The 22,759-nt window shown below is 34.7% G+C and overlaps 1 protein-coding gene across 2 annotated transcripts in view; it reads left to right on the top strand.

Moving 5' to 3' along the window:
* The first annotated feature begins 10,612 nt into the window (after positions 1 to 10,612).
* The window catches only part of LOC150084851 (uncharacterized), a 231,879-nt gene continuing 219,732 nt past the window's right edge, over positions 10,613 to 22,759 (top strand). The window contains exon 1 of one of the 2 annotated variants that reach the window (XM_090376645.1): positions 10,613 to 10,751. In XM_090376645.1, the coding sequence (XP_090232771.1) occupies positions 10,744 to 10,751 (8 nt within the window). In that variant the 5' untranslated portion in view covers positions 10,613 to 10,743. Of the gene's footprint in view, positions 10,752 to 10,959; positions 11,066 to 22,759 lie in introns of those variants that run through there. The other variant, XM_090376646.1, reaches the window with a different exon arrangement.

Genomic DNA, 22,759 nt, shown 5'->3' on the forward strand with positions numbered 1-22,759 from the left:
TACTTTGTCCTCTGTGAAATTGGCCTGCCAGAAGTCGGTTTCTCTTCAAGTGAACTGATTTCCTTAAACTTATTAATAAGCTGTCGCACTGTGTTTCGATGTGATAAATTCATACGTGAATTTCGGAATACGTTCCTCCAACTTTTCATTTGACTTCTGTATATTTATCTCCACAATGAAACACGTTTAACAAAATCACTCGGGCTACAATATACAATGCCATTTTCGCAACGCTTGTACACATCCGAGCAGCTCACTCTTTATGGCACTGATGGTTAAAGGGTAGTGAGGTACCTGGTTGTTGGGACTACATAGCAGTTGTCACATTTCAGCAGTGTGGAAATACAGGTGCGCGAGGAACTTCTCGTACATCCTATACTTTACACAAATGTGATGAAACCATATTATTCAGTCTGGTTTGGATTATTTATTGGCTGACTTAGAATGCCTAAAGAGGTGTTATAACAGCTAGGTATGTTGTTAGTTGGCATTTTTTAACTTTTTTTTTCTAAGTTATGAATTTTAGAATGTTATATGGTTAATGTGAAACGGTTTTCACAGATTTTGACAGGCAGTTACACAATATAAATGCAGTGGTGTAAATGGCTTCATCATTTATTTTTTTAAGATGGGTCGCTTAGTGATTGAGACATCTAGTTGACAGGATACATAATAAAATTCACTTTCACTCCCTAAGGGTCAACGTATTCATTGCAAGGTTAATGACTTGTTGCCAGCAACTCTTAACTGTGATGAAAGAGGTCAAATGTTGCCATCCTTTCACCATATCTATTTGTTCAAACAAGCAAGCTCTTAGAAATTAAGCAACGTCTCCATTTGACTAATACTGTGTAAGAGAATAATGGTGTCATATATTATGACTCATTATGAGTAGCGCTTTCCACTACCGTACTAGATTCACATTTCTAATATGTAATGGCCTTTTTTAGTTCAGCAATGACCATGAGAGGACTGGTAACACTCCATCTTGCGAAATATTTTGCGGCTCAGTTGTTCTTTTTTTTTTTTTATTACAGAGAAATCCAGATGTACGTATTATGTTTTTATCAGTCACAACAAAAATAGCTTAAGAACAGTGCTAAATTTTCCCTTAATTTTTTTTAAAAATTAAGTCCAAAACGTTCCAATTGTAAACTTCTATAAAAAGGTTTTTATTTCCTTAAGCTTACTTGCCGATTACAAATTCCAGCATCTTCGTAATTAAATGTGACGTCAGAGTTTCAAAGCCAGTGTGAACTGGTATACATTGTTTTCTTGTGTTAAATGAACTTTTGACAAAAATATATTTAATCTTGTTTCTGTAGACAAATATTATCGTTCTTGTTTTCATATTTTCTAATTCGAACTGATTTTTCGCTATACTAGAAAAGGAATCTGCAAAGCACTTTGATTTCCAGTACTACGTATGTTATTAAAAGTACCATTTTTCAGTAACTATTGACAGTAATTCCCAACTAATGTAGTCGTGTTAATGATATTGAGATTGGTTGACATAATTTAACTGTTCTTACATATCAGTTTAACTGTTCATGTGTTGTTTGCTGTTTAGTTGGTGATTATTAGCAATGCTAGAATTATCCACTGTCGTCCTTGTTGGTAGAAGAGTTGGTATAATCACCATCTTCACCATACTGATTGAAAAAGACCTGAGTTTGAAACCCGTCAATGACGCGAGGAATTTTTATGGTTCTTTTTCACAACGTGACTGAGTTAGTTTGTCTCAGGCGAGAGTAGCAAAGTTCTTGAAGTGAAACTTCTTTAGGCGCGCCCCAGGCAGTTTTCACATGTCGATCCACGAACGCAAGTTCGTGGATCGACAAAAATCGTCACGAAAATGCGACCCGAAATGATTCATCGCCCTCCACCATCGTACCCTCCGTATTAAGCGCGAAAGACGCGGCGCCGTATGTAGCAGCGATGCATGACACAGTCAGTACCCCTAGCATTGCTAATAATCACCCAACAACTAAACAGTAAACAATACATGAACAGTTAAGCTGATATGTAAGAACAGTTAAATTATGTTTTTTTTTTTTTTTTTTTTAGGAGCATTAGCAACTAAGGCCATATTGCTCAGGGATATGCGGTGGTCATTCCCTGACCTTTCCACGTTCTCCGTATTTGGTGGTGACGGGCTCGAACCCCGGTCTAATCAAGAAGCGTGTGCTACGCACTGCTGCTCCTTCCCACCTGGCTACGGAGGCGGCGTTAAATTATGTCAACCAATCTCAGTATCGTTAACACGACTACATTAGTTGGGAATTACTGTCAATAGTTACTGAAAAATGATACTTTTAATAACATACGTAGTGCTGGAAATCGAAGTGCTTTGCAGATTCCTTTTCTAGTATAATGAAAATCAGTGTTCGAATTAGAAATGATTTGATGATTGTCCCTCTGTATAAGGCAATGGTCAGGCCACGCCTTGAGTACTGCGTACAGGTCTGGAGGCCTCATTTTAGGAGGGATGTAGATTTGCTTGAGCGTGTACAGAGAAGGGCAACAAGATTGGTGAGGGGAATGAAGGGATCCTCTTACCAAGAGAGGCTTAAATTCTGCAAATTGCAGTGGCTGGAGACTAGGCACCTGCGCGGTGATCTGATCGAGGTGTATAAGGCCTTGAATGGATTGAGCACGTTGAATTCTGATGGGATCCTTCCACTTGTTCAGATTACGAACCTAAGGGGGCATAAATTCAAATTAAGAAAAGACAGGTGTAGAATATATGTACGGAAATTTGCCTTTAGCCAGCGGTTGGTTAATTGCTGGAACAAACTTCCATCTGTCGTTGTGGAAGTTGATAGGTTAAATAAATTTAAGGAGGAACTGGGCAGGCATTTGGAGGGAATGGTGTGATTTTTTTTTTTTTTTTTTTTGGCTGATGCTGCATAAGCTCATACACTTGCTTTCTTGCACCACATGCCACTACTACTACTACTAAGAGCGCAGCTACGGTGTAACTCGCACGCATGTCGCGTTTACGTTTTAAATCGCTTTATCTCAGCTTCTAGTAGTCCGATTTTAAAACCAAAATATTTCTTTCACCATTCTCTACAGCATTTCATAAAAAATTTCTACGGAAAAAAATTTATAATTCAACATGCCGAAGTGAGCGTTGTGAGGCGTATAGAACATGTATATGTGCAATGTGACCACCGAAACCACCTCCATTGAGGACAAAGGAGAGATCTGTAAAGGCGCCTCCGTAGCCAGGTGGGCAGGAGCTGCAGTACGTAGCACACACTTCTTGATTAGACCGGGGTTCGAGCCCGTGACCACCAAATACGGAGGATGCGGAAAGGTCATAGAATGACCACTGTATATCCCCGGAACAATATGGCTTTAGTTGCTAGTACTCCTAAAAACCAAATAACAACAACAACAGATCTGTAAAAACTTTGTAATAAACTTACCATATTAATTGAAAGGTCATGTTCGGAAAGGAGGGATACTTAACAATTGAGCGTTGAGTATCTCTTTAAATCGCCTTATAATCTCTTTAAATCAAGTATAAATCTCTTCGGAATTCTTTCAAGTTATTTGTGGCTAGTAGACCCTAGATGTCAACAAAATGTGAAACTCTAAGAAATTCAGAGTTCAAGCCTTGTCGCAAACATTTCAACTCATCCAGTTCTAATGATAGCCTACCATTGAGAAGCGTTTTTTCTAGTCTGACGTGTGTGTGCCCTCTTGGGTAGCACAGTTGGTAGGATCGCCGTCCTTCCCACACCGGGTGGAAAAGATCTGAGTTCCAATCCCGTCGATGACGGGAGGAATTTTTCTGGGCTTTTTCATATCGTGCCTGAGTTAGTCGGTCTCAAGCAAGGGTAACGTGATGTTTTTTTCCCGGAAATTCGGGTTTGTCGACCTGCAAAAAGAAAATCGCCCTCAGACGACATGGAATTAAACAATATACACGGAGCAATATGGCCTCAGTTGCCAGTTCTTTTAAAAACCAATAACAACAACAACAACAACATAGTTTGGTGTGTTTTTCACCAGATGTCCTAATTGAAAATATCTTCCGTTAATTAACTCTAAAATAAACATATACTCCTGCAACGTAAGTTAAGTTTATAGTATAAGTTTATATTATATTATTTCTAATGGTTAATTATAATGCTATTGTATGCGATTTGATTGTATATTAAATGGCATATAATAGTTGTATGATTTGTATCACATACAATAGTTGCTCTGGGTTCGGTGCTGAGCCTGTTGTTGTTTTCATTATTTATTAATGATATTGATGAAGGTATATCAGGATTAATGTCTAAGTTTGTAGATGATACAAAGGTTGGCAGAGTGGTTAACGACAGTAATTAGGGTGAGCTATTGCAACAAGATCTAGGAAAATTAGGTCGATGGGCTGAGAAATGGCAGTTGAAATTTAACATTGACAAATGCAAGCTACTGCATACGGGTAGCAGTAATCGCGGAGTAATTTATCCTAGAGTAACACGTGTGGTACTACACTAAGGGAGTGGAAAATGAACAAGATATGGAGGTAATTGTGCAGTCATACATGAAATTCTCTGAGCAGTTATTCCTTCTTCACTTTAGGGAGGATGTAGATCTGCTGGAAAGGGTGCAGAGAAGGGCAACCAGATTGATGAATGGAATAAAAGTATGCTCTAACCTAGAATCTTGAGTTCTGAAAATTGCAGCGTCTGGTGACTAGGCATCTGCAGGAAGATCTGAGTGAGATGTTTTAAAAGTTAATGGTATTTTTCCTCTTGCTGGGGGCTACAGACATGAGGAGAGCATAAATTCAAGTTGAGGAAGGATGGTTTCAGTATAGATGTGCGGAAGTTTGCCTTCAGGCAGCGGGTGGTTGATTTTATTTTTTTTTGGCTGATGTTATATAAGCTTGTTTATTGCATCATTTGCCATTACTACTACTGAAAATCAACGATAACCACAGTAAACGTGGGTATCAACAATTTTAACTCCTTGAAATTCAGACTGGTTGGTCATTTACTTCATATACGTTTTTATATAAACTCTAAATAAACATCAGCTTTTATCGTTTTTCCTTCGCAGTACTGCATGCAAGAAACAAACAAACTAAAAAACATCTCTGCATGTTCATAAATATGTCATACAGCGTTAAAAAAACTAATACTTTCATATCAGGTGTTTCATTGTTTTGTCTCTGTACTAATTGATTGTTTTGAAAAGAAATACGCTCAATTAATAACATTCTTGGCACTTAGTAATTTGAACACAGTGACTCGTGGTAAGGGAATTAGATGGAAAGGGAACTGGATGTTTGAATGAAGATTCTCACCTGTCATTAGCTGAACGATGACAGTAGACACGATTAACTGTCTAAAAATAACTCGAAGAATGAAGAAAAACTTAGATAGGAGAGCGGAGAAAGAACTGAGGAAGACTTTAACGTAAATTTTTGGTAACTGAATGTGACACAGTTTGACTACTGTATGAATCGCGTCTGTCTGAAGAAGTTTCCTAGTACTGTATCACGTAATAATTTATGATTTTTTGCTGCGTTTTCTGATCCTAACTGAAAGGCATATTACAAGAACATTATATTATATGAACATCCTCAGTTTATCCAATTTTATTAAAAAAAAAAGAATGGTATAAAAAAGGAAGGATGTGGATTCCACTAGGTGTCTGAAGGTGGTCTTGCTCCATATTTGACCATTATAACATCAGGATATTTATCAACTGCTGTACTGTGTTCGTTAGAGAACTGCGAAGTTGAACTACCACTAACAATATATCTCAAACATTCTCAACTGAATTTAGATCTGGAGATTAGGCAGCCAGGGTGGATATTGGAAATCCTGAGAATATTCCTCGAATTTAGTGGATGCAATTTATGCACGTTGGATAGTTGTCATCTTGAAAGAATTCATCGTAATCCAGGTAAAAATGAAGCATTACAGGTTGAAGTTAGTCCGATACGACAGAATGATTTCATTAGTTGTAACAGGACCTTCTATTAAATTTTTCTTTCATATTTTCAACCTTCAACCCACCCACGGTACTAAGTACTATAAGCAAAGGAAGTAAGCAAACCCCTAGCCATAATTATGAGAGCTTCTTTGGACTCAGGGGAGGTACCCATGGACTGGAGATGTGCAAATGTAACCCCAATTCACAAAGGAGGATCAAAGGCTGACACAAGTAATTATAGACCTGTTAGTTTAACTTCGGTTCCAGGAAAATTAATGGAGGCACTGGTTAAAGAAGCACTGCAGGATCATCTGGACAAGAATTCAGTTATAGCTCAGACACAGCATGGTTTTGTTAAGGGCAGGTCTTGTCTGACCAATTTGATTGGATACTATGATGTAGTCACAAAAGAACTGGATGCAGGGAATAACTTTGATATTATATATTTGGATCTTAGAAAGGCTTTTGATACTGTTGCGCATGGAAGACTGCTGCACAAATTGGAGAAGTGTGGCATTGGAGGCAAATTGCTGCTATGGATAAAGGGATGGTTGAGTGGCAGAAGACAGAGAGTGGTAATCAATGGACACTGCTCAACGTGGACTAATGTTATTAGTGGAGTTCCTCAGGGTTCAGTGTTGGGTCCATTGTTGTTTTCTGTATTTATAAATGATATTGATGATGGTGTATCAGGCGTAATGTCCAAGTTTGCAGACGATACCAAGATTGGCAGGGTTGTTAAGGACACTACTGATACTATGCTGCTGCAACAGGATCTGGAAAGGTTGAGCAGATGGGCTGAGAGGTGGCAAATGAAGTTTAACATTGACAAATGTAAAGTACTACATATGGGAAACAGTAACCCCAGATCAACGTATCAACTCTGTGGTACTACGCTGACAGTGGTAGAGAATGAAAAGGACCTGGGGGTAATTGTGCAGGCAGATATGAAGTTCTCTGAGCAGTGCAGACGAGCTGCAAGAGTAGCTCATGGTGTCTTGTCAATGATATACAGGAATTTTTCTAGCAGGGACAGGGATGTGATTATTCCCTTGTATAAGGCATTGGTCAGGCCACACCTTGAGTACTGTATACAGGTCTGGAGGCCTCATTTCAAGAAGGATGTAGAGCTGCTGGAACGAGTACAGAGAAGGGCAACAAGATTAGTGAATGGAACAAAGGGTTGCCCTTACGAAGAAAGGCTTAAGTTTTTCAAATTACAGAGCCTGGAGACTAGGCATCGGCGAGGTGATCTGATAAAGGTGTATAAGGCTTTGAATGGCTTGAGCATGCTCAATGCCGATGGGATTCTTCCTCTTGCTCAGAATAATCACCTGAGAGGGCATAAATTCAAATTGAGGAAGGACGGATGTCGGATAGATGTGCGGAAATTTGCCTTTAGCCAGCGGGCAGTTGGTTTGTGGAATAGACTCCCATCGCTTGTTGTTGAAGTTGATAGCCTAAACAAATTTAAGGCTCAGCTGGACAGGTATTTCGAACGAACGGAGGGGTGAAATGGGAGTAGTGGTTGTTTTTTTTTTTTTTTTTTTTTTTTTTTTTTTGGCTGATGCTGAATAAGCTTGCTTTCTTGCATCATATGCCTCTACTAATGCTAAGTTCTAATACCTTTCGGTTTTCATAAAACAAACATCTCACAGCATGAGCGGACCCAGTCCAAAAGAACATACCTCATACAATGATATCATCCCAGCCGCATGAGTGGTGGTTCGGAATGCATGGTTTCACGAGGCTCATACCACTTTAAACACTTTTTTGAACATTCGTTCAAAAAATAGATCGAGACCACATGATCTTTTTCCACTGTTCTATAGTCCAGTCCTGGCAGCTGCTTTCCAGTCTAATATTTTTTTTAACGGAAAGAAGTGGCTTTCTTATAGGCACACGACTACTAAATCCAGATTCTTCAACTCCTGACGAACAGTTCGGTTGGAAATAGGTCTTTTATTGTCTAAATTGAACGTTTCAGTCATTTGCTGCACACTGGACCTTCTATTCTGACGCCCAAAGCTTTAAATTCCTGCTAAACGTGCTCTAACAATAACACCTTTCTGAAAGGTCACCTGTCTTCCTCATGACCAGATAGACTAAGAAGCACCAGCATAGCGTACAGTATTTATTTGGTATTAAGGAATTTATGATCATACCACGTGATAACTTACATTTGCATACCGTGTGTTTAATTATCTGTTTACGCTAATTGCAAAAGATTTATAATTTTTTGGACCGTGAGTGTATAATATAGGAAAGTCTTGGGAAAAAAAGGGGGGCTAATGTGTTGTGCAATTCTTTCAACCATCTTGGAAAAACATTTATAGATAGGAGTTAAAATTCGGTATTTGGATATCTTATGGCATATCATTTGTATATTGTGATCTCTGAAGAGTTATCAGTTTTATTAAATGATTTATAAGAACAGAATCCCGGGTTACAAAACTAGAAAACTAATTCAAGATTGAATTAGTTTTCTCGCGAGTAACAAAGTTTTGTTTCTAGCTAGAAAATAAACATGCTTTCTTATTGTGGTTATTAGGTTGTACCGCAAAGAGAAAATAATTGATTTTTGCGACGAATTCATAAGGGACAGTCTTTGTGTTATAATTGTCGTGTTATAATTTTCAAGGATCGTGAACAGGCGAGGGGCCGCAGATCACACTTTAGAAACTACTACTGATTTGATTTCTGTTGCATATTAATTTTTAAGATAAATTTTAGTTAATTTTTAAAGTACTTCAAAAATTTCAGAAATTTTAAATGAAAAAAGAAAATAAAAATAATAAATGAAGTCTTGGAAATTATGCAATATAAACAGCTTTACTGCAAGTTTGGCATGAGTTTTGGAGAAGCCAGCTCACAGGGGAGAGATATGATTTTATGCGTCAGGTAATGCAGCATAAAATTAACTCTTGTTTGATTTGAAAAATCGTTTGGTATTAGTTTAGATCTTTAGTTAAAAAAACGTTAAAATAAAGAGATTCCATGTTTAGAAACTGTTGATTTTAGTACTTATTTAAATCTAATTTAATTTACTATTTGATATTTTTATTCATCTGTGAATATCCATTAACTATTTAATGGAAGTACTCGTATCTGTTACTTTCCCAAAAGATTTTCTTCACTGGTAAAGATATTTGTAAATAATGAGTAGAGTAGGTGATATAAAAGCGGAAGTTAACATAACTAAAAACTCTTCTTCGTTAAAGTAATGGACACGTTTTGAAAGCGTAAATCGATAAATAAAATAAATAACAACCAACGGGAATTTTCAGCATTCCTAGCAGTTAATGATGACATTATATATTATACTCCACTATAAATTAACCTATTCGTATTGATTAAACGTGTGAACAGGAAAGGGAAAAATCTACCAGAGACTTTCTACTTCTAAAAATTAAAAAATTTACAATTACAAAACTATCCAGTTAGAAGAGGTACGGAAAGCTTCATATTTATTTTTATTTTACGCTTCGTCAGTCTGAGCTGTTTAGTGAAGTTCATTGCCCTTCCTTTCTTCAGCACGCATTCAAAATAAACTTTTTTAAAATTCTTTTTAAAGTGGTTTCTTATGGCATTTAATTTACTTTATTGTAAGCATTGTAACATGAAAATATGCTGTTAAAAACTGACCGTTGCTTATTAATGAGTCAAGTTCCGCACTATTATATTTTAATTTTTCTTATTTTTCACTAGCAGGTACGTGGATATGGTTAGCATGTTGCTCGTTTATCTGTACTCTGATACAAAAAAACACGGGACATTATTAACCGAGCGCTGTTATATCGGCTTCCATAAACAGTAAAGGGGTAATTCTACTTGCCACTCGGGTGATTGTACCGGAGTATAAAAAGGAACATTTTCGGATGCCGTACCAAGAAGACGTGACAGAAGACGTACGAGGAAAACGTTTAAGATAAAGTATACTCACATAAAGTAAATAAAAAAAAAAAACGACTAAAACTTTAAGGTATGTCTTGGCACAGTTACAATCATCCCAACACACACCTTCGCAATGATGATTTGCAAAAATCCGGGAATACAGGTCACATGTTAGTAATGATACTCATGAAACGTGTATATCTAGTCCCTAGCTTATATCTTTCTCTCCTACGCCCCCTTCAGGAAAGAACGTCCACAATGTCAGAGTTTCCTGCAACAACGGCAAACAGTCTTGAAGAAATGTCGAGGAAACCGTTTCGTAGTTAACTTTCTGTTTTGGGAAGCTCTGCGGTAAGGAAAGTGAAACCAGTTGTCCGATTGGTTGCCATTTCTAACCATTGTCATGTGTTACGAAACAGGGAAGGCGTGAAAGTGTTATTTTCATAGTATCAGCTTCAGAAAAGTATTTTCATATTATGGCAGGTGTGCCCGCCTACAGTTGATCTTGTTCGAATAGTCTCCAAGCGTGTAAGTTTTAAAATTTCGTGTGACGAAAAGGTGTAATCATCATTTGATGTTTATGCTTCTATAGACGAAGAAGTGCTCTGAAGTGTGGACAACTCCAGTTCTACCGTAACTATTGTGTCTGAGTAGATATTCATTGCTTTTCCGAGGTGAAATAATTATTAGAAATATGTGTATAAGTGAGAGAAGTGCTTATGTGTATTTTTTGATGAAAATCGAAGTTTAACATCGATATCATGTATGAATATTCAACAATGTTATTAAAGTTTGAGATATTTAGTTTCCAAATATTTCTGCTTTACGTTGCTGTTGCAATTCGACATGGTTATAATTTCTTCACTTAAGGAGTAAACAGCAACAGGAGCGAATTAAACAAGAATGAAACTGTAAGTACGAAATATCTTTAAATACAAACTCTTTATTTATTATTAAATTGCATATTAGTTTGTAATCGCACCTATTAATTTTTCCGTGCACAATAGCAGTTAGCGCACAAATAGACAAAGGTTATACATTACGCTAGCTTCCCTACCCAGCTGAGTTTGTTTCTCGGACTTCCTATCAACATATGCAGTGTTCCGTTCTGTTGAATTATATAGGTGGCGCACATTCTGCTCTTGCGTCTTTACTGTTGATGAAAATGCGGTTCTCAAGATGGCGTACCTCACCGCGTTGCGAGATTATGATCGACATGATGTGGGTAAGAGAATTTGATTATTGCCAATTTAACATTTACAGAATTGAATACTGTTTTTATAGTCTCTGCTTTTCAACATCTTAAGTACTGTTATTTCGAATGACAGACTGTTCATTCGTTGAAATCGGTGAAGTTTGGCACACGGTCTAATTTTTTGTACGAGCTGTCTTTTAGACTCTACAAATCTATACTACGGTAATACTTCGCATAGCATTTGAGTAACTGAGATTGAGCGCATGCTAGGTATCCTAATGCGGTGAACTGAAAATGGGGTTAATATCGACATTTAAAATTCTTTTTTGAAATAATGCTATGAAGTTGTTAACTCTTTCGCGTCAGTAGAATATGAGGAATTAGTAGGAGATCATAATACAGTTTTACAATTTCAGTTTTTATTTATTGCGTCAGTTTGACGCATCGGAAATTGCACATATTGGAATGACTTTTTAAAAGAAAAAGCAAAAATTTGATAATGTCGTTTGTGATTGCATTTAGGTGGTGAATGTATATATGATGCGAAAAAGTTTAATATCAACGTTAGGGTATTATGATTTGATCGCTAACATGAGAAAATGTTTTTTTTTTCATTAAGATGTTATTCACTCTGTTTTTAAGTTAACCGCGTGTTAAAAAGATTAACATAGTCAGCGAAATATTTGTGTGCTAAACGGAAAACAAACATTGTGGTCTTTCAGGAATCAAAACTCAAGGACACCATGTTTAGTTTAACTCCACCCAGAATTTTACCAAACTCGTAAGAAAGCTAGGAAGAACCACTGAAGAAGAAGAGCAAGAGAAAAAAAATATATATATAAATGTATATAAACAAGAGGGAAAAGCACTCTAACTAGGTAGACTTATCAGTGTGAAGTAAGCAGTTTGATATATTCCATCAATGTAATCATTGGAATAATATTCACATTGAGCAGCACATGCATAGCACAATTGCCAGGAAAACTTATTTCTTATAATTCTTAAAGTATGGTGGTTAGCACATCGCAAATTATTGCTTGCTTATAATTTTAGACATGGTTACATTTGGTACACTTTTGCTTGAATGAATGAATGATTGCTTCTAGAATAAAGGACTATATATATCTTAATTTTTTCTTGTTTCTGTAACTTTAGCATCATTCCATAATATTTCATGATATAAAATTATCCACACTGTTTAGTTAATTCCTGCTTTTTTTTTTTTTTTTTTGAGAGTAGTTGATAATGGTATTAATTTTGCTCAAACTGCTATAGTTTTCTGTTCTTGTGATTTATATTTACTGCTACTTAATCAGGCTATTTTTGAGTATTCCAGTTGGGAAGTGTATGGTTGGGGGGGGGTGCGGATGGAGAGAGAATGGGCAGTCTGAATTCTTTAGTCACTGAACTTTTGTTTAATATCACTTGGTTCTAAGTTTAGTGATAAATATTGTAAAACTTGTAGATAAGAATGTGCTATTTAGTGAACTTATTTAGTAATTCAGATAATGGTATAAATTTATGGAGTAATAGATTTTTATTTGTAATGACATGTGAGGAAGAAATATCAGTGTAAAAGATAGGCCTTATTAATCTTTCGAAATCAAATTCCTTAATTACAAATATAAGAAAATGCAATTTTAAAAAAAATATATATTCTTTACTTGATTTGATACTAGAGAGCTATTAAATGCTCGATATTTCCTATATTCTATTATATTATGAATCAACAGGGCTTACCTTTATTTTTGATATAGGAAGCTTCTTTTCCAACTCTCCTTGTCCAACTCGCTAATAATTCATGGGGAAGGCGATATCAATTTTTGCAAGACATTGTCATAAAGTTAGATTTTGGAGGTCTAAACTGGCTAATAATTAAGGATCGATTTTTTTTCTTTGTGGTGCTGTGGCAGGAATTTGTTCTTCACGCATGAAGAACAAACACTACAACATAAGACAAAAGTTTCGGATTAATTGTGAGTAGCTCTCTTCCTGTGAACATGACACCCCGAAAAGTTCTAGTCCGACTTAAGGAATGTAGAGAATAACCCCCACCCCCTACCCCATATCCAATTATTAGACCCCTAAATTTAACTCAAAATTCCTGCCACAGCACCACAAAGAAAAAATCGATCCTTAATTATTAGCCAGTTTAGACCTCCAAAATCTAACTTTATGACAATGTCTTGCAAAAATTGATATCGCCTTCCCCATGAATTATTAGCGAGTTGGACAAGGAGAGTTGGAAAAGAAGCTTCCTATATCAAAAATAAAGGTAAGCCCTGTTGATTCATAATTCTTAACTTGAATAATGAGTAACCTTAATTCCCCCTCCACCTTTTTAACTAGCATCAGAAGCTACTTCGTAAAATTTGTCATGTAATTCGGAAAAAAAAATAAATGTATATTTAGTTTAACTCCACCCAGAATTTTACCAAAGTTTGAATCAAGTTATTTTTATTCAAACTTAGAATAATCAAATTCTATTTTGTTAATAAGCATTATATGTTCTTGTTATTTTAATGTAAAGAAAAAGACATGAACTTGTTAAACTTATAAATAGTGAATTAATTATTTTATCCATGGAATAAATAACTAATTATTTATTCCATGGATGGAAAGATTTGCAAAGTGTTTGTTTTTTTTTTTTTTTTTTAATTTTCTAAAAAAATTCATTAATGAGAATATCCCTTAACTTAAAGATTTCTGGCAGTCCAGATCGCTAATTTCACACTTAATACAAGTAATGTTTTAAATTATATGCCTAATGTACTCTGTGCGGTATGGTATTAAAAATGAATATTGACAGTGAGAGATGATGCCAATAGACATTTCTAGTAGTATTATTAAATTAAGTAGAAATATTTCCAAGTACTAATGAATAAAGGTGTTTTCTAATGTTTATTACATTGATGGCACCAGTGAAACAGAATTAAAATGGTGCATGAGTAATATAATGTAATGAAGAAAGCACATTGTAAAAGACGAAATGGAATAATTATAATTGTCGTACTGTGGTGGATTTGTATTTCAAAAGTATTATGAAAGGACGTCAATGAAAAAAAAAAAAAATAGAAAAATTTAAAAATTTGGACTTAAGAAGCAGTATGAATTTCTCACAGAGTATTTAAAAAAAAAAACAAATAACTATGGCTTAATAATCTAGAAAGATTTAAAAATAAGTAAATGATGGAAATTTAAGCCTATTTCTGTAGATATTGGAGTGGGTTCCCCCAGTGAATGTAAAGTACAAACTGCTCAGTGGTTGAAACAAACAACAATATGAAAAATACCAAGAGGTGAGGAAATAGTATTTATAAAATTTTAAGACTGAAGATAACAAAACTGCACTCAAATAAGTTGATTACAGAACCTGCTGTACTAGATAAAAGGAAAATTATTGCCTCAAATATGTATTATATTAAAATTATAATATTAACTCGTTTAACCTATACCAGCACCCATTCGAAAATATTTCTTGTATGTAGGATTTTTAAACACTTTTTTAAGTGTTTTTTATTAACAAATTAAAGATAAAAGTAATTATTGATCAATAAAAGAAATGAACAGTTATGAACATGTGTGTACATATACACACATCTCAATAATAACAACACCTTAAGGGTATAATGATTAAACTAAAATTCAATTTGATTATTAGCAATGTGATTCACTAGACTGAATTAGTTTATAAAACTTAGTAGTCAGTATTATGGGTATGGACTTTTCATGGAGGCTTGAGTCTAATTTGTCATGTGTTATCTTCTATAAAAACTGATACCATTTCTTAAAGTTTCCTGACAAAATGTCACAAAGTTGATTATGAGCAAATATTGAGATGGGCAGATACATTCTAACTTTGATTGACCAACCTGGTGATCTGCTAATTGTTATTGTAAATGAATACAGTGGTTGCTTTCATGCAGTACAAAAATGGCCTGGATTTGTTTCCCATTGCCAACTACAGTTGAGAGACACTTCCCATCAGGAATGAGAGATGCTTTTATGGTAGTGGTTCCAAACTGGTGTGTCCGTGGATTCTCTTGTATGCAAAAAATAATAACAGTGTACATATAAAAAATTACTGTGGGTATGATCATGTCCCCCAAAACAAATAGTAGTGTGTTCAGAGAACTAGCAGTTTCATATTGGCAACTGAAAAAGTGAATATTGTATATACTTTTATCTACAGTACATCCTACTACCATATTCCTGGAGGAAAAATTAGCTAAAAATTGGCTGTATATTCACTTTGATGTATTCAGTTGCAGAGTAATTTTTGTAAACAGCAGGACTCAATCAGAGACTAAATACTATAGACGCCCAGTTTCTTCCCTTGTCTAGAGATGCGGTAAAATAGTATATCAGTGGAATGCTAATTACAAATAAGAGGGGTAAATGGCTACCATTCATCAAGTGCATTACATTAGTTTACAAAGAAATTTTTATAAACAACAGCACATGGCATCCTTTCTCCAACTAGAAGTTACTTAGGATAGCAGAAACTGCTAAGGCTAAACTAGAGAAAAATATACATGAGGTGAAAAGTGATTTATGGGGAAATCATATGACTTTGGCAAAGTTGGTTTTGATTTTCTCCAAACACGATAAATTCAAGGTCATCAGAAATAAAAACATGGCAAAATTTAATAAATCAGTAGGACAGAAGTAATGGCCACCAAAATAAAAAAAATTATACAGTCAAAGAAAAATTAGAGTTCTAAGAGTGGTGAAACAAAATGCAGTATATTTCACAAGTGTGGAAGTCCAGAAGGAATAATCTGCAGTTGGATGAAAGAGGAAGGAAAATCACATTCATTTGTAGACTCCATAGAAGATGAAGTTGGCCTCCAAAGAAAGAAAACTAGACTGAAAACAGTGATGGGAACCAGTGCTTATGCAAGTGATTTCTACAGAAGTTTAGTGAAGGAGTACTGATAAATTGGGTGATTTTGAAAGTATAGGCACTTAAATTTCATAAGCTATTTGGTAGAGATGATGATACATTTAAAGTTTCTGAAGGGTGGCTTGGAGATGTAAGGCTCGTTGTGGAATATCTCAGATTAGTCTTGTAGGCAAATCTGAATTTTGTGACATCACAGCAGCAGAAGAGTTTCATGAATTTCTGCATAATGCATTATGCAGAAATATGCAGGGCTAGGACATATGATGCAAGAAAGCAAGCTTATATAGCATCAGCCAAAAAAAAAAAAAAAACCATCCTTCCCATTTCCCACGTCCATTCACTCCTGACGTTTGTCTAGTTCTGCCTTGAACTTATTTAAGTTGCTGACCTCCACTACAACAGATGGAAGTTTGTTCCTACTATCAGAACCACCCGCTGGCTAAAGGTGAATTTCGCACATCTATTTTACAATTGTCTTTCCTTATATATATCTCATTCACAATATGAGATATAACTTAAAGCGATGCCGCTTTGCTAATATTCTGTTCATTCAGATTGGCTATGTATTATTGATGCTTTCGCACTATACTTATACATAGTCTAGACTTTTCCATAGCTTGAGGCATATGCCCTAAATGCTTTATAGAGTTCCCCTTGTTAAGTTTTTTTGAGTAAAATATTTTCCTTGTTAAAATGCTTTCTTATACAACAGAAATGCAGATTGTGAACAAACTCCTATTTAAAATGTATTATAGAGTTTCTTTTTTTATTATTCATTCATAGTCGCATAGCTGGACAATGAACAATCGACTACAATGAAGTGGGTTTTCGAAGCCGTGTATAAGTTTATTCGCAGGCAAAAAAAAAAGTGACCATTGTTTTTTTATTTGCACCTGTAAATTGTAATTATTTTCTAAAATATTACAATACTGTATGTGCAATAAAACATGTATGACATCTAACTTACTAAAAAAAATTAACATTTCCCTTGTTAAATTTATTTATAAACAAAAATTTAGTCTAGATGTCTACAGTAACTGATGTTATTTATTTAGCTGTGCTCCAAGTTTAATTAAATTAAAAAATCTTTAAAAATTTATAAATTATAGGCAAGAATAAGATGACCAAGTGGAGCAGAATTTCGAAAGAAGTTGAGGGAGGAAGAAGCAAAGAAATTGTCAAATAATTTTCAAAAATGGTTTGTGCCAGTGGAGATCACTGACCACAATTAAGAAAACCCTGTTAGCTGCAATTCAGTCATTCCTGAAGCTGAAGAAAATTGTAGCAAAACAGAGGCACATAATTCTGAAAATGACCAGAAAACTGAGTCTGAGCATGAATCACCTCAGATTATAAAAAAATAATCGTATTATGCTGAACTTAAATAATCCTGCACCTTGGCCATTGAATATTTCTGATAAAATAAGATGCTTTTTAATAGAAAATGGACCAAATCAAGGCAAAGATGCGGATTTTCATTAATCTTTATCAGAGGACGGATGTCCCTTTTTCTATAGAGTGGTTTGAAAAAAAAAATTGCTAATGGTGAATTCGTATACAGAAATTGGCTGATTTACTTCAAAGAAACTAAATCTTTGTATTGTTTTCCATGCATTTTATTTGGAACTAATAAAAATACTGGCAATGTGCCTTCACTAATCAATTCAAAGAAAGGCTTTTACTCTTGGAAACACTTATCGATTATTTCCAAATCACAAAAATTCGTTGGAACACTGAACACTTCCTAAAATGGAAATCAATGGAAAAGAGCCAAAAAAATTCTGGACTTATTGATTCTCTACAAAAAGCAATTTTAAAAAAAAAAGAAAAATGGAGACTAATTTTAAAAAGTATTCTGGATGCAGTATTATTTTGTGCAGAAAATAATCTTGCATTGAGAGGTTCAAATGAGATAGTTGAGAATCCAAAAGTTGGAATATTCCTCAATATTATTGAACTTAAGTCATTATAATAAAGAACTAGCAGAACAAATTGCAAATCATCGAAAAGAAACTGAATTATTTATAGCATAAAATTCAAGAATAATTTATATGTTTAATTGGAAATGAATTTTGGGCCAGTATTATTTCAAAAATTAAAAAAGCTAAGTATTTTTCCTTGTTAATTGATTGCATGCTCAATTTATCACATGAACAAATGTCCCAAATAATTAGATATGTGCAAATTATTGATGGAAAACTATCAATAGAAGAGTTTCATTGATTTTATAGAAAGTAAAGAAAAGACTGCCATTGGATTGGCGACAGAAATTCTTACCAAATTAGAAAAAGATGAACTTTACATTAAAAATGTAAGGGGGCAGGGATATGATAATGAGGCTAAGTGGGAAAATATAATGGCATACAGGCAGTAATTAAAAAAAAAAAATTAATTTGCAATGTTTGTACCATGTGTGGCACAAAATCTTAATTTAGCTCTTGTATGTGCAGCGTCAATGTCTGGGATGATAAGTTTTTTTTGGCATTGTTCAAAGAATATTTAATTTTTTTATTTTTCTGGTTCCACTAGGCGCTGGGAAATTTCAATGAATACTTTGAAGATTTCACTTAAAGGACATACAGACACAAGATGGTCGTCCAAAGAATGAGCTATAAATTCTTTGTTCTTACAAATAGCAAAAGTTCACTAAGTCATAATTAATATTGAAGATACTTCTGCAAATGTGGAAACTATCAGAATTGCCCAAAGTCTGTTTTTACAAATGGACTATCCATTTTTATGCAGATTAGCTATATGGAATAAAATTCTTCATAATATTGATTATGTAAATAAAGCATTGCAAGCTAAAAGCTTTGCATACGTAACCCTTTCCAATTAATGATAAGCAGATTGATAAAAAAAGTCTCCAAGGAATACAGGAAAGTGAATTTCAAGATATTTTCAGATATGCTGCTACCAGAGCAGAAAAAAATGGATATACCAGCTACACTTCCAGATGAACGAAGAAGAATGAAAAAAAGAATGACACTTTACGAATCTTCGGATGATTTCTATTTGCCGAACGACAATTTTGTACTGAAATTAAATACTTTTTGGATGTTCTTATGAATGACTTAAGCACTAGATTTGAAAAACTGAATACTATTTCAAATTTTGATTTTCTATTTGGAACTTCACCCACATTAACTAATGAATCTGACTTGCAGAAAGCTGCTTCCGAACTTTCATTAAAATACAACAAAGATTTAAATGCATCAGATATTTCAACAGAAATTGAAAGTTTCAAAAATCATGTTTTATCAATTCTGCAGGATATAAAATCTGTAACCCCTTTACAACTTCTCCAATTCATTCATGAGTATATAGAAATAGCATTACGAATTTTTTTTACCCTGCCTGTAACAGTAACTTCTTGTAAAAAGTCCTTCAGTAAACTTAAATTGATTAAAAATTACCTTAGATCAACAGCTAGACAAGAACAACTAACCAACATATCAATTATATCCATTGAAAATAATGTTGCACAAAACAAAAAATTATGATAAAATTATTGATGATTTTGCTTCGGCAAAAGTGAGAAAAATTCAGTTAAAATAATCTTTGTTGCATATTTTTAGTTTGTTATAATGTTAAAAGTACTATTTTGTTCTATGATTTTAATTGCAGATAATTGTGATATCTGCTTTTTTTGTTTTTTTATAATTTCTTTGCAGTTACGTGTTTTCTTTGTAGTTTATATAGAAACAGTCTCTGTAGATATATAAATGAAATGTGTAAGTTTCTTTGATATTTTTGTTTTTTTATATTATTTAAATTATTTTATTAATAAATATATGCAAATCATAGATCATTGCAATAGTAATTTTTATAAATTCATAAAGATCGACTACCTGCATATAATGGGCGCAAACATTACTTTTGCCTGAGGCATAGGATTGCCTAGTTCCAGCTCTGCTAGTTAGCCTTCTTATTTCAGCACTCACTTCTGCAGTTGTTGGGAATTTACCGATATGATTTTTTGGTTCTGTGCCTGATTCAAAGGGAGGCCTTGGAACTTGAGGGGGTTACATGATATCTTATACTGAGACCAAGGTTGGATCAACTGAAAATTTTGGGAAATGTGCTATTAATGGGCTGTTTTCACTCCATGGGCAAGTTTTACTCCCAGCGTTTGAAGAGGAAAGCTATGTAAAGGAATGAAAATTACCTCACATGGCCATTGTTTATTCTCCAGAAAATATTTTAGCTGTTGGTTTCAGTATAGTAGTTCAGGAAAGTCAACAATAAAAACAGCTGCTCATGAACTTGGAATATCTTGGTGTTCTGTTCAGCGAATCCTTTGATTTGAAATGTTTCCATAATTCACTGCACGAGCAGAGGGATGAAATATAGGGTTACAAAACTAGGTTTTGTAACCCTATATTTCTGGATTATTATATCCCTATTAGCTGTATGTAAAAATCCAACACAACTTTAGCTGCATGTAATATAGGGTTACAAAACCTAGTTTTATTACCCTATATTATATACAGCTAATGTTGTGTTGGATTTTTTGTACGCCGTTTTGTCTCTAAGATATTGTGGTACTGTCATGATTGTCACAACTGAGGATATTTTGGGCCACATCCAAGCCCATACTTGAACTATGACTTTTTTTCTTATGGGGGTTTCTTGAAAGAGTTGTTTTCCTCAGGAAACCAGCTACACTCATGGACTTGAGAACCATGATAGTTTGCATTGCAGAATTGATGAAGACATGTATCATTACAAGGATTAGTGTATGTCTTCAGAAAATTGTGAAATTGGAGGATATATCAAACATGGTAAAATGTTTTCCAATTATCTGAGCATAAAAATGTTTGTAACAATTAATGAATAAATGAGTTTTTCTTAGGAAAGATTTAGATGTGTCAACATATCACACCACTCTTGTATCTCCCTGTCCTCTGATGCTGTTTCTTAGTTTGAAATGTGCGTTTTTCTATATTCCTGTAATTTATCTAAAGCCAAATTTTTGTAAATTGCATATCAGAATTGGTTAAATAACTGTTCATTTTCTTTTACTGACCATAATAATCATATCTATAATTCGGTAATAAAATATTTGTGAAAAGTATTCAAAGATATTTTAGAATGTATTAGTAAATGGTAAGAATTATTAGTAGAAGTGTAAAACAATGTAAGAAAGCAAAAAAAAAAAAAACCCACCACTTTCTGTATTGCCTGTCTATTCCCTCTAACAGTTTAATAGTTTGTCTAGTTCTTCATTGAATTCATTCAAACTCTCCATTTGTACAACACCAGATGAAGTTTGTTCCAACAAGCAACTGTGCTGAGCTGGATATCATCATTCTTCTCTTTCTTGGTGATTCCCTTCTACTTTTGTCTCTCTCTCTCTCGGTTTTTTTTGGCTGGTGCAGCATAAGCCTCAGACTTCCTTGCACCATGTAGCTAATAATAAGCCACCAACTGAAGGAAAATTTCTTCACATTTATTCTGCAACTACCCCTTCTCAATATGAATTTATGCCCCCTTTTGTGTAGTTTGAGAAAAAGGAAGGATTTCATCAGCATTGAACTTGATAAATCCATTCATACCTTAAATACCTCAGTCAGATCTTGGAGGTGAACTAGTCTTCCAGATGCTGCAATATGCATCTGAAGCCTTCCTTTGTAAGAGCATTCTTTTGTTCCTGTTACTAGTCTCATTGCACTTTTCTGAAAATATGGAAAAAAAGTGTATGACAACAGAAAGATTTGGTATTTTAAAAAACTCTATAATTTGGTTTAAGGGATCACCACCCAGTTTTTATTAAAAACTTTTATATTTTTACAAATTTTTTAGGATCCATTCTCTCAGGCCTTTTATCAAGAAAAGGGAGCACCTTAAGGATCAGTTTTAAGTGTTACGCCTTTTGCCATTAAAGTAAACTATCTTTGAACAATTTCCTTCATCTGTTAATGTTGCCCACTATGTCGATAAACTTTAACATGTTTTCCCCCTCATGCAATATTGAGGGTCATTGAAAGACAGTTGCAACAAGCCATTGATTGCCTCAACACTTGGACAGTGGCTGTCAGTTTCAGGTTTTCATTGCAGAACAGTCTGTGTAAATTTTTGGTGCATGTTTCACAGTCACCCAGAACCTGAATTGATGCTTGGACAAAATTGTATTCTCTGTACTGCTGGAGACAAAAGAAAATTAGCAAAAAGTTCACATTTGTTTAACATTCATCAACTGTGCACAAGAGGGTTGAACATTCTCTGTGCTCTCTTCTATTTCATGGAATATGGATCAGTGCACTTTACTCCATCTGTATCATGCACATGTGTGACCAAAGGAGATTATGAGTCAAGTATATGCATCTGCCAGAAACAGCATCTTTCAGTGGTTTGAACCATATCCATTGTTAGGTTTTTCATATTGTTTGTTTGTTATTTGGTTTTTAGGAGCATTAGCAACTAAGGCCATATTGCTCCGGGGATATGCTGTGGTCATTCCCTGATCTTTCCGCATCTCCGTATTTGGTGGTCATGGGCTCGAACCCCGGTCTAATCAAGAAGCGTGTGCTACGCACTGCCGCACTACGCTGCCCACCTGGCTACGGAGGCGCCTTTTTCATATTGCTTTTAACCATGTGGACATCAGTTTTTGAGGCATTCTGGGAAATTCTTTATAATAGTTGGTTGCCAACTATACCTTTTTGGTATTCGTGTCCAATAGTTACTCAGGGACCTGCATATTATGGTCAACAAGGTTGCCCAATCATTGAGGCAGCCCCTTCCACACTGCTATGCTCATGTACCAGCATGCAACTTCTCCATCAGAACTGGATGAAGCCTAATACCCCATCTTC

This window comes from Mastigoproctus giganteus, chromosome 6 (assembly GCF_048544385.1).
Source record: "Mastigoproctus giganteus isolate SK-2022 chromosome 6, ASM4854438v1, whole genome shotgun sequence".
Taxonomy (NCBI): Eukaryota; Metazoa; Arthropoda; class Arachnida; order Uropygi; family Thelyphonidae; genus Mastigoproctus; species Mastigoproctus giganteus.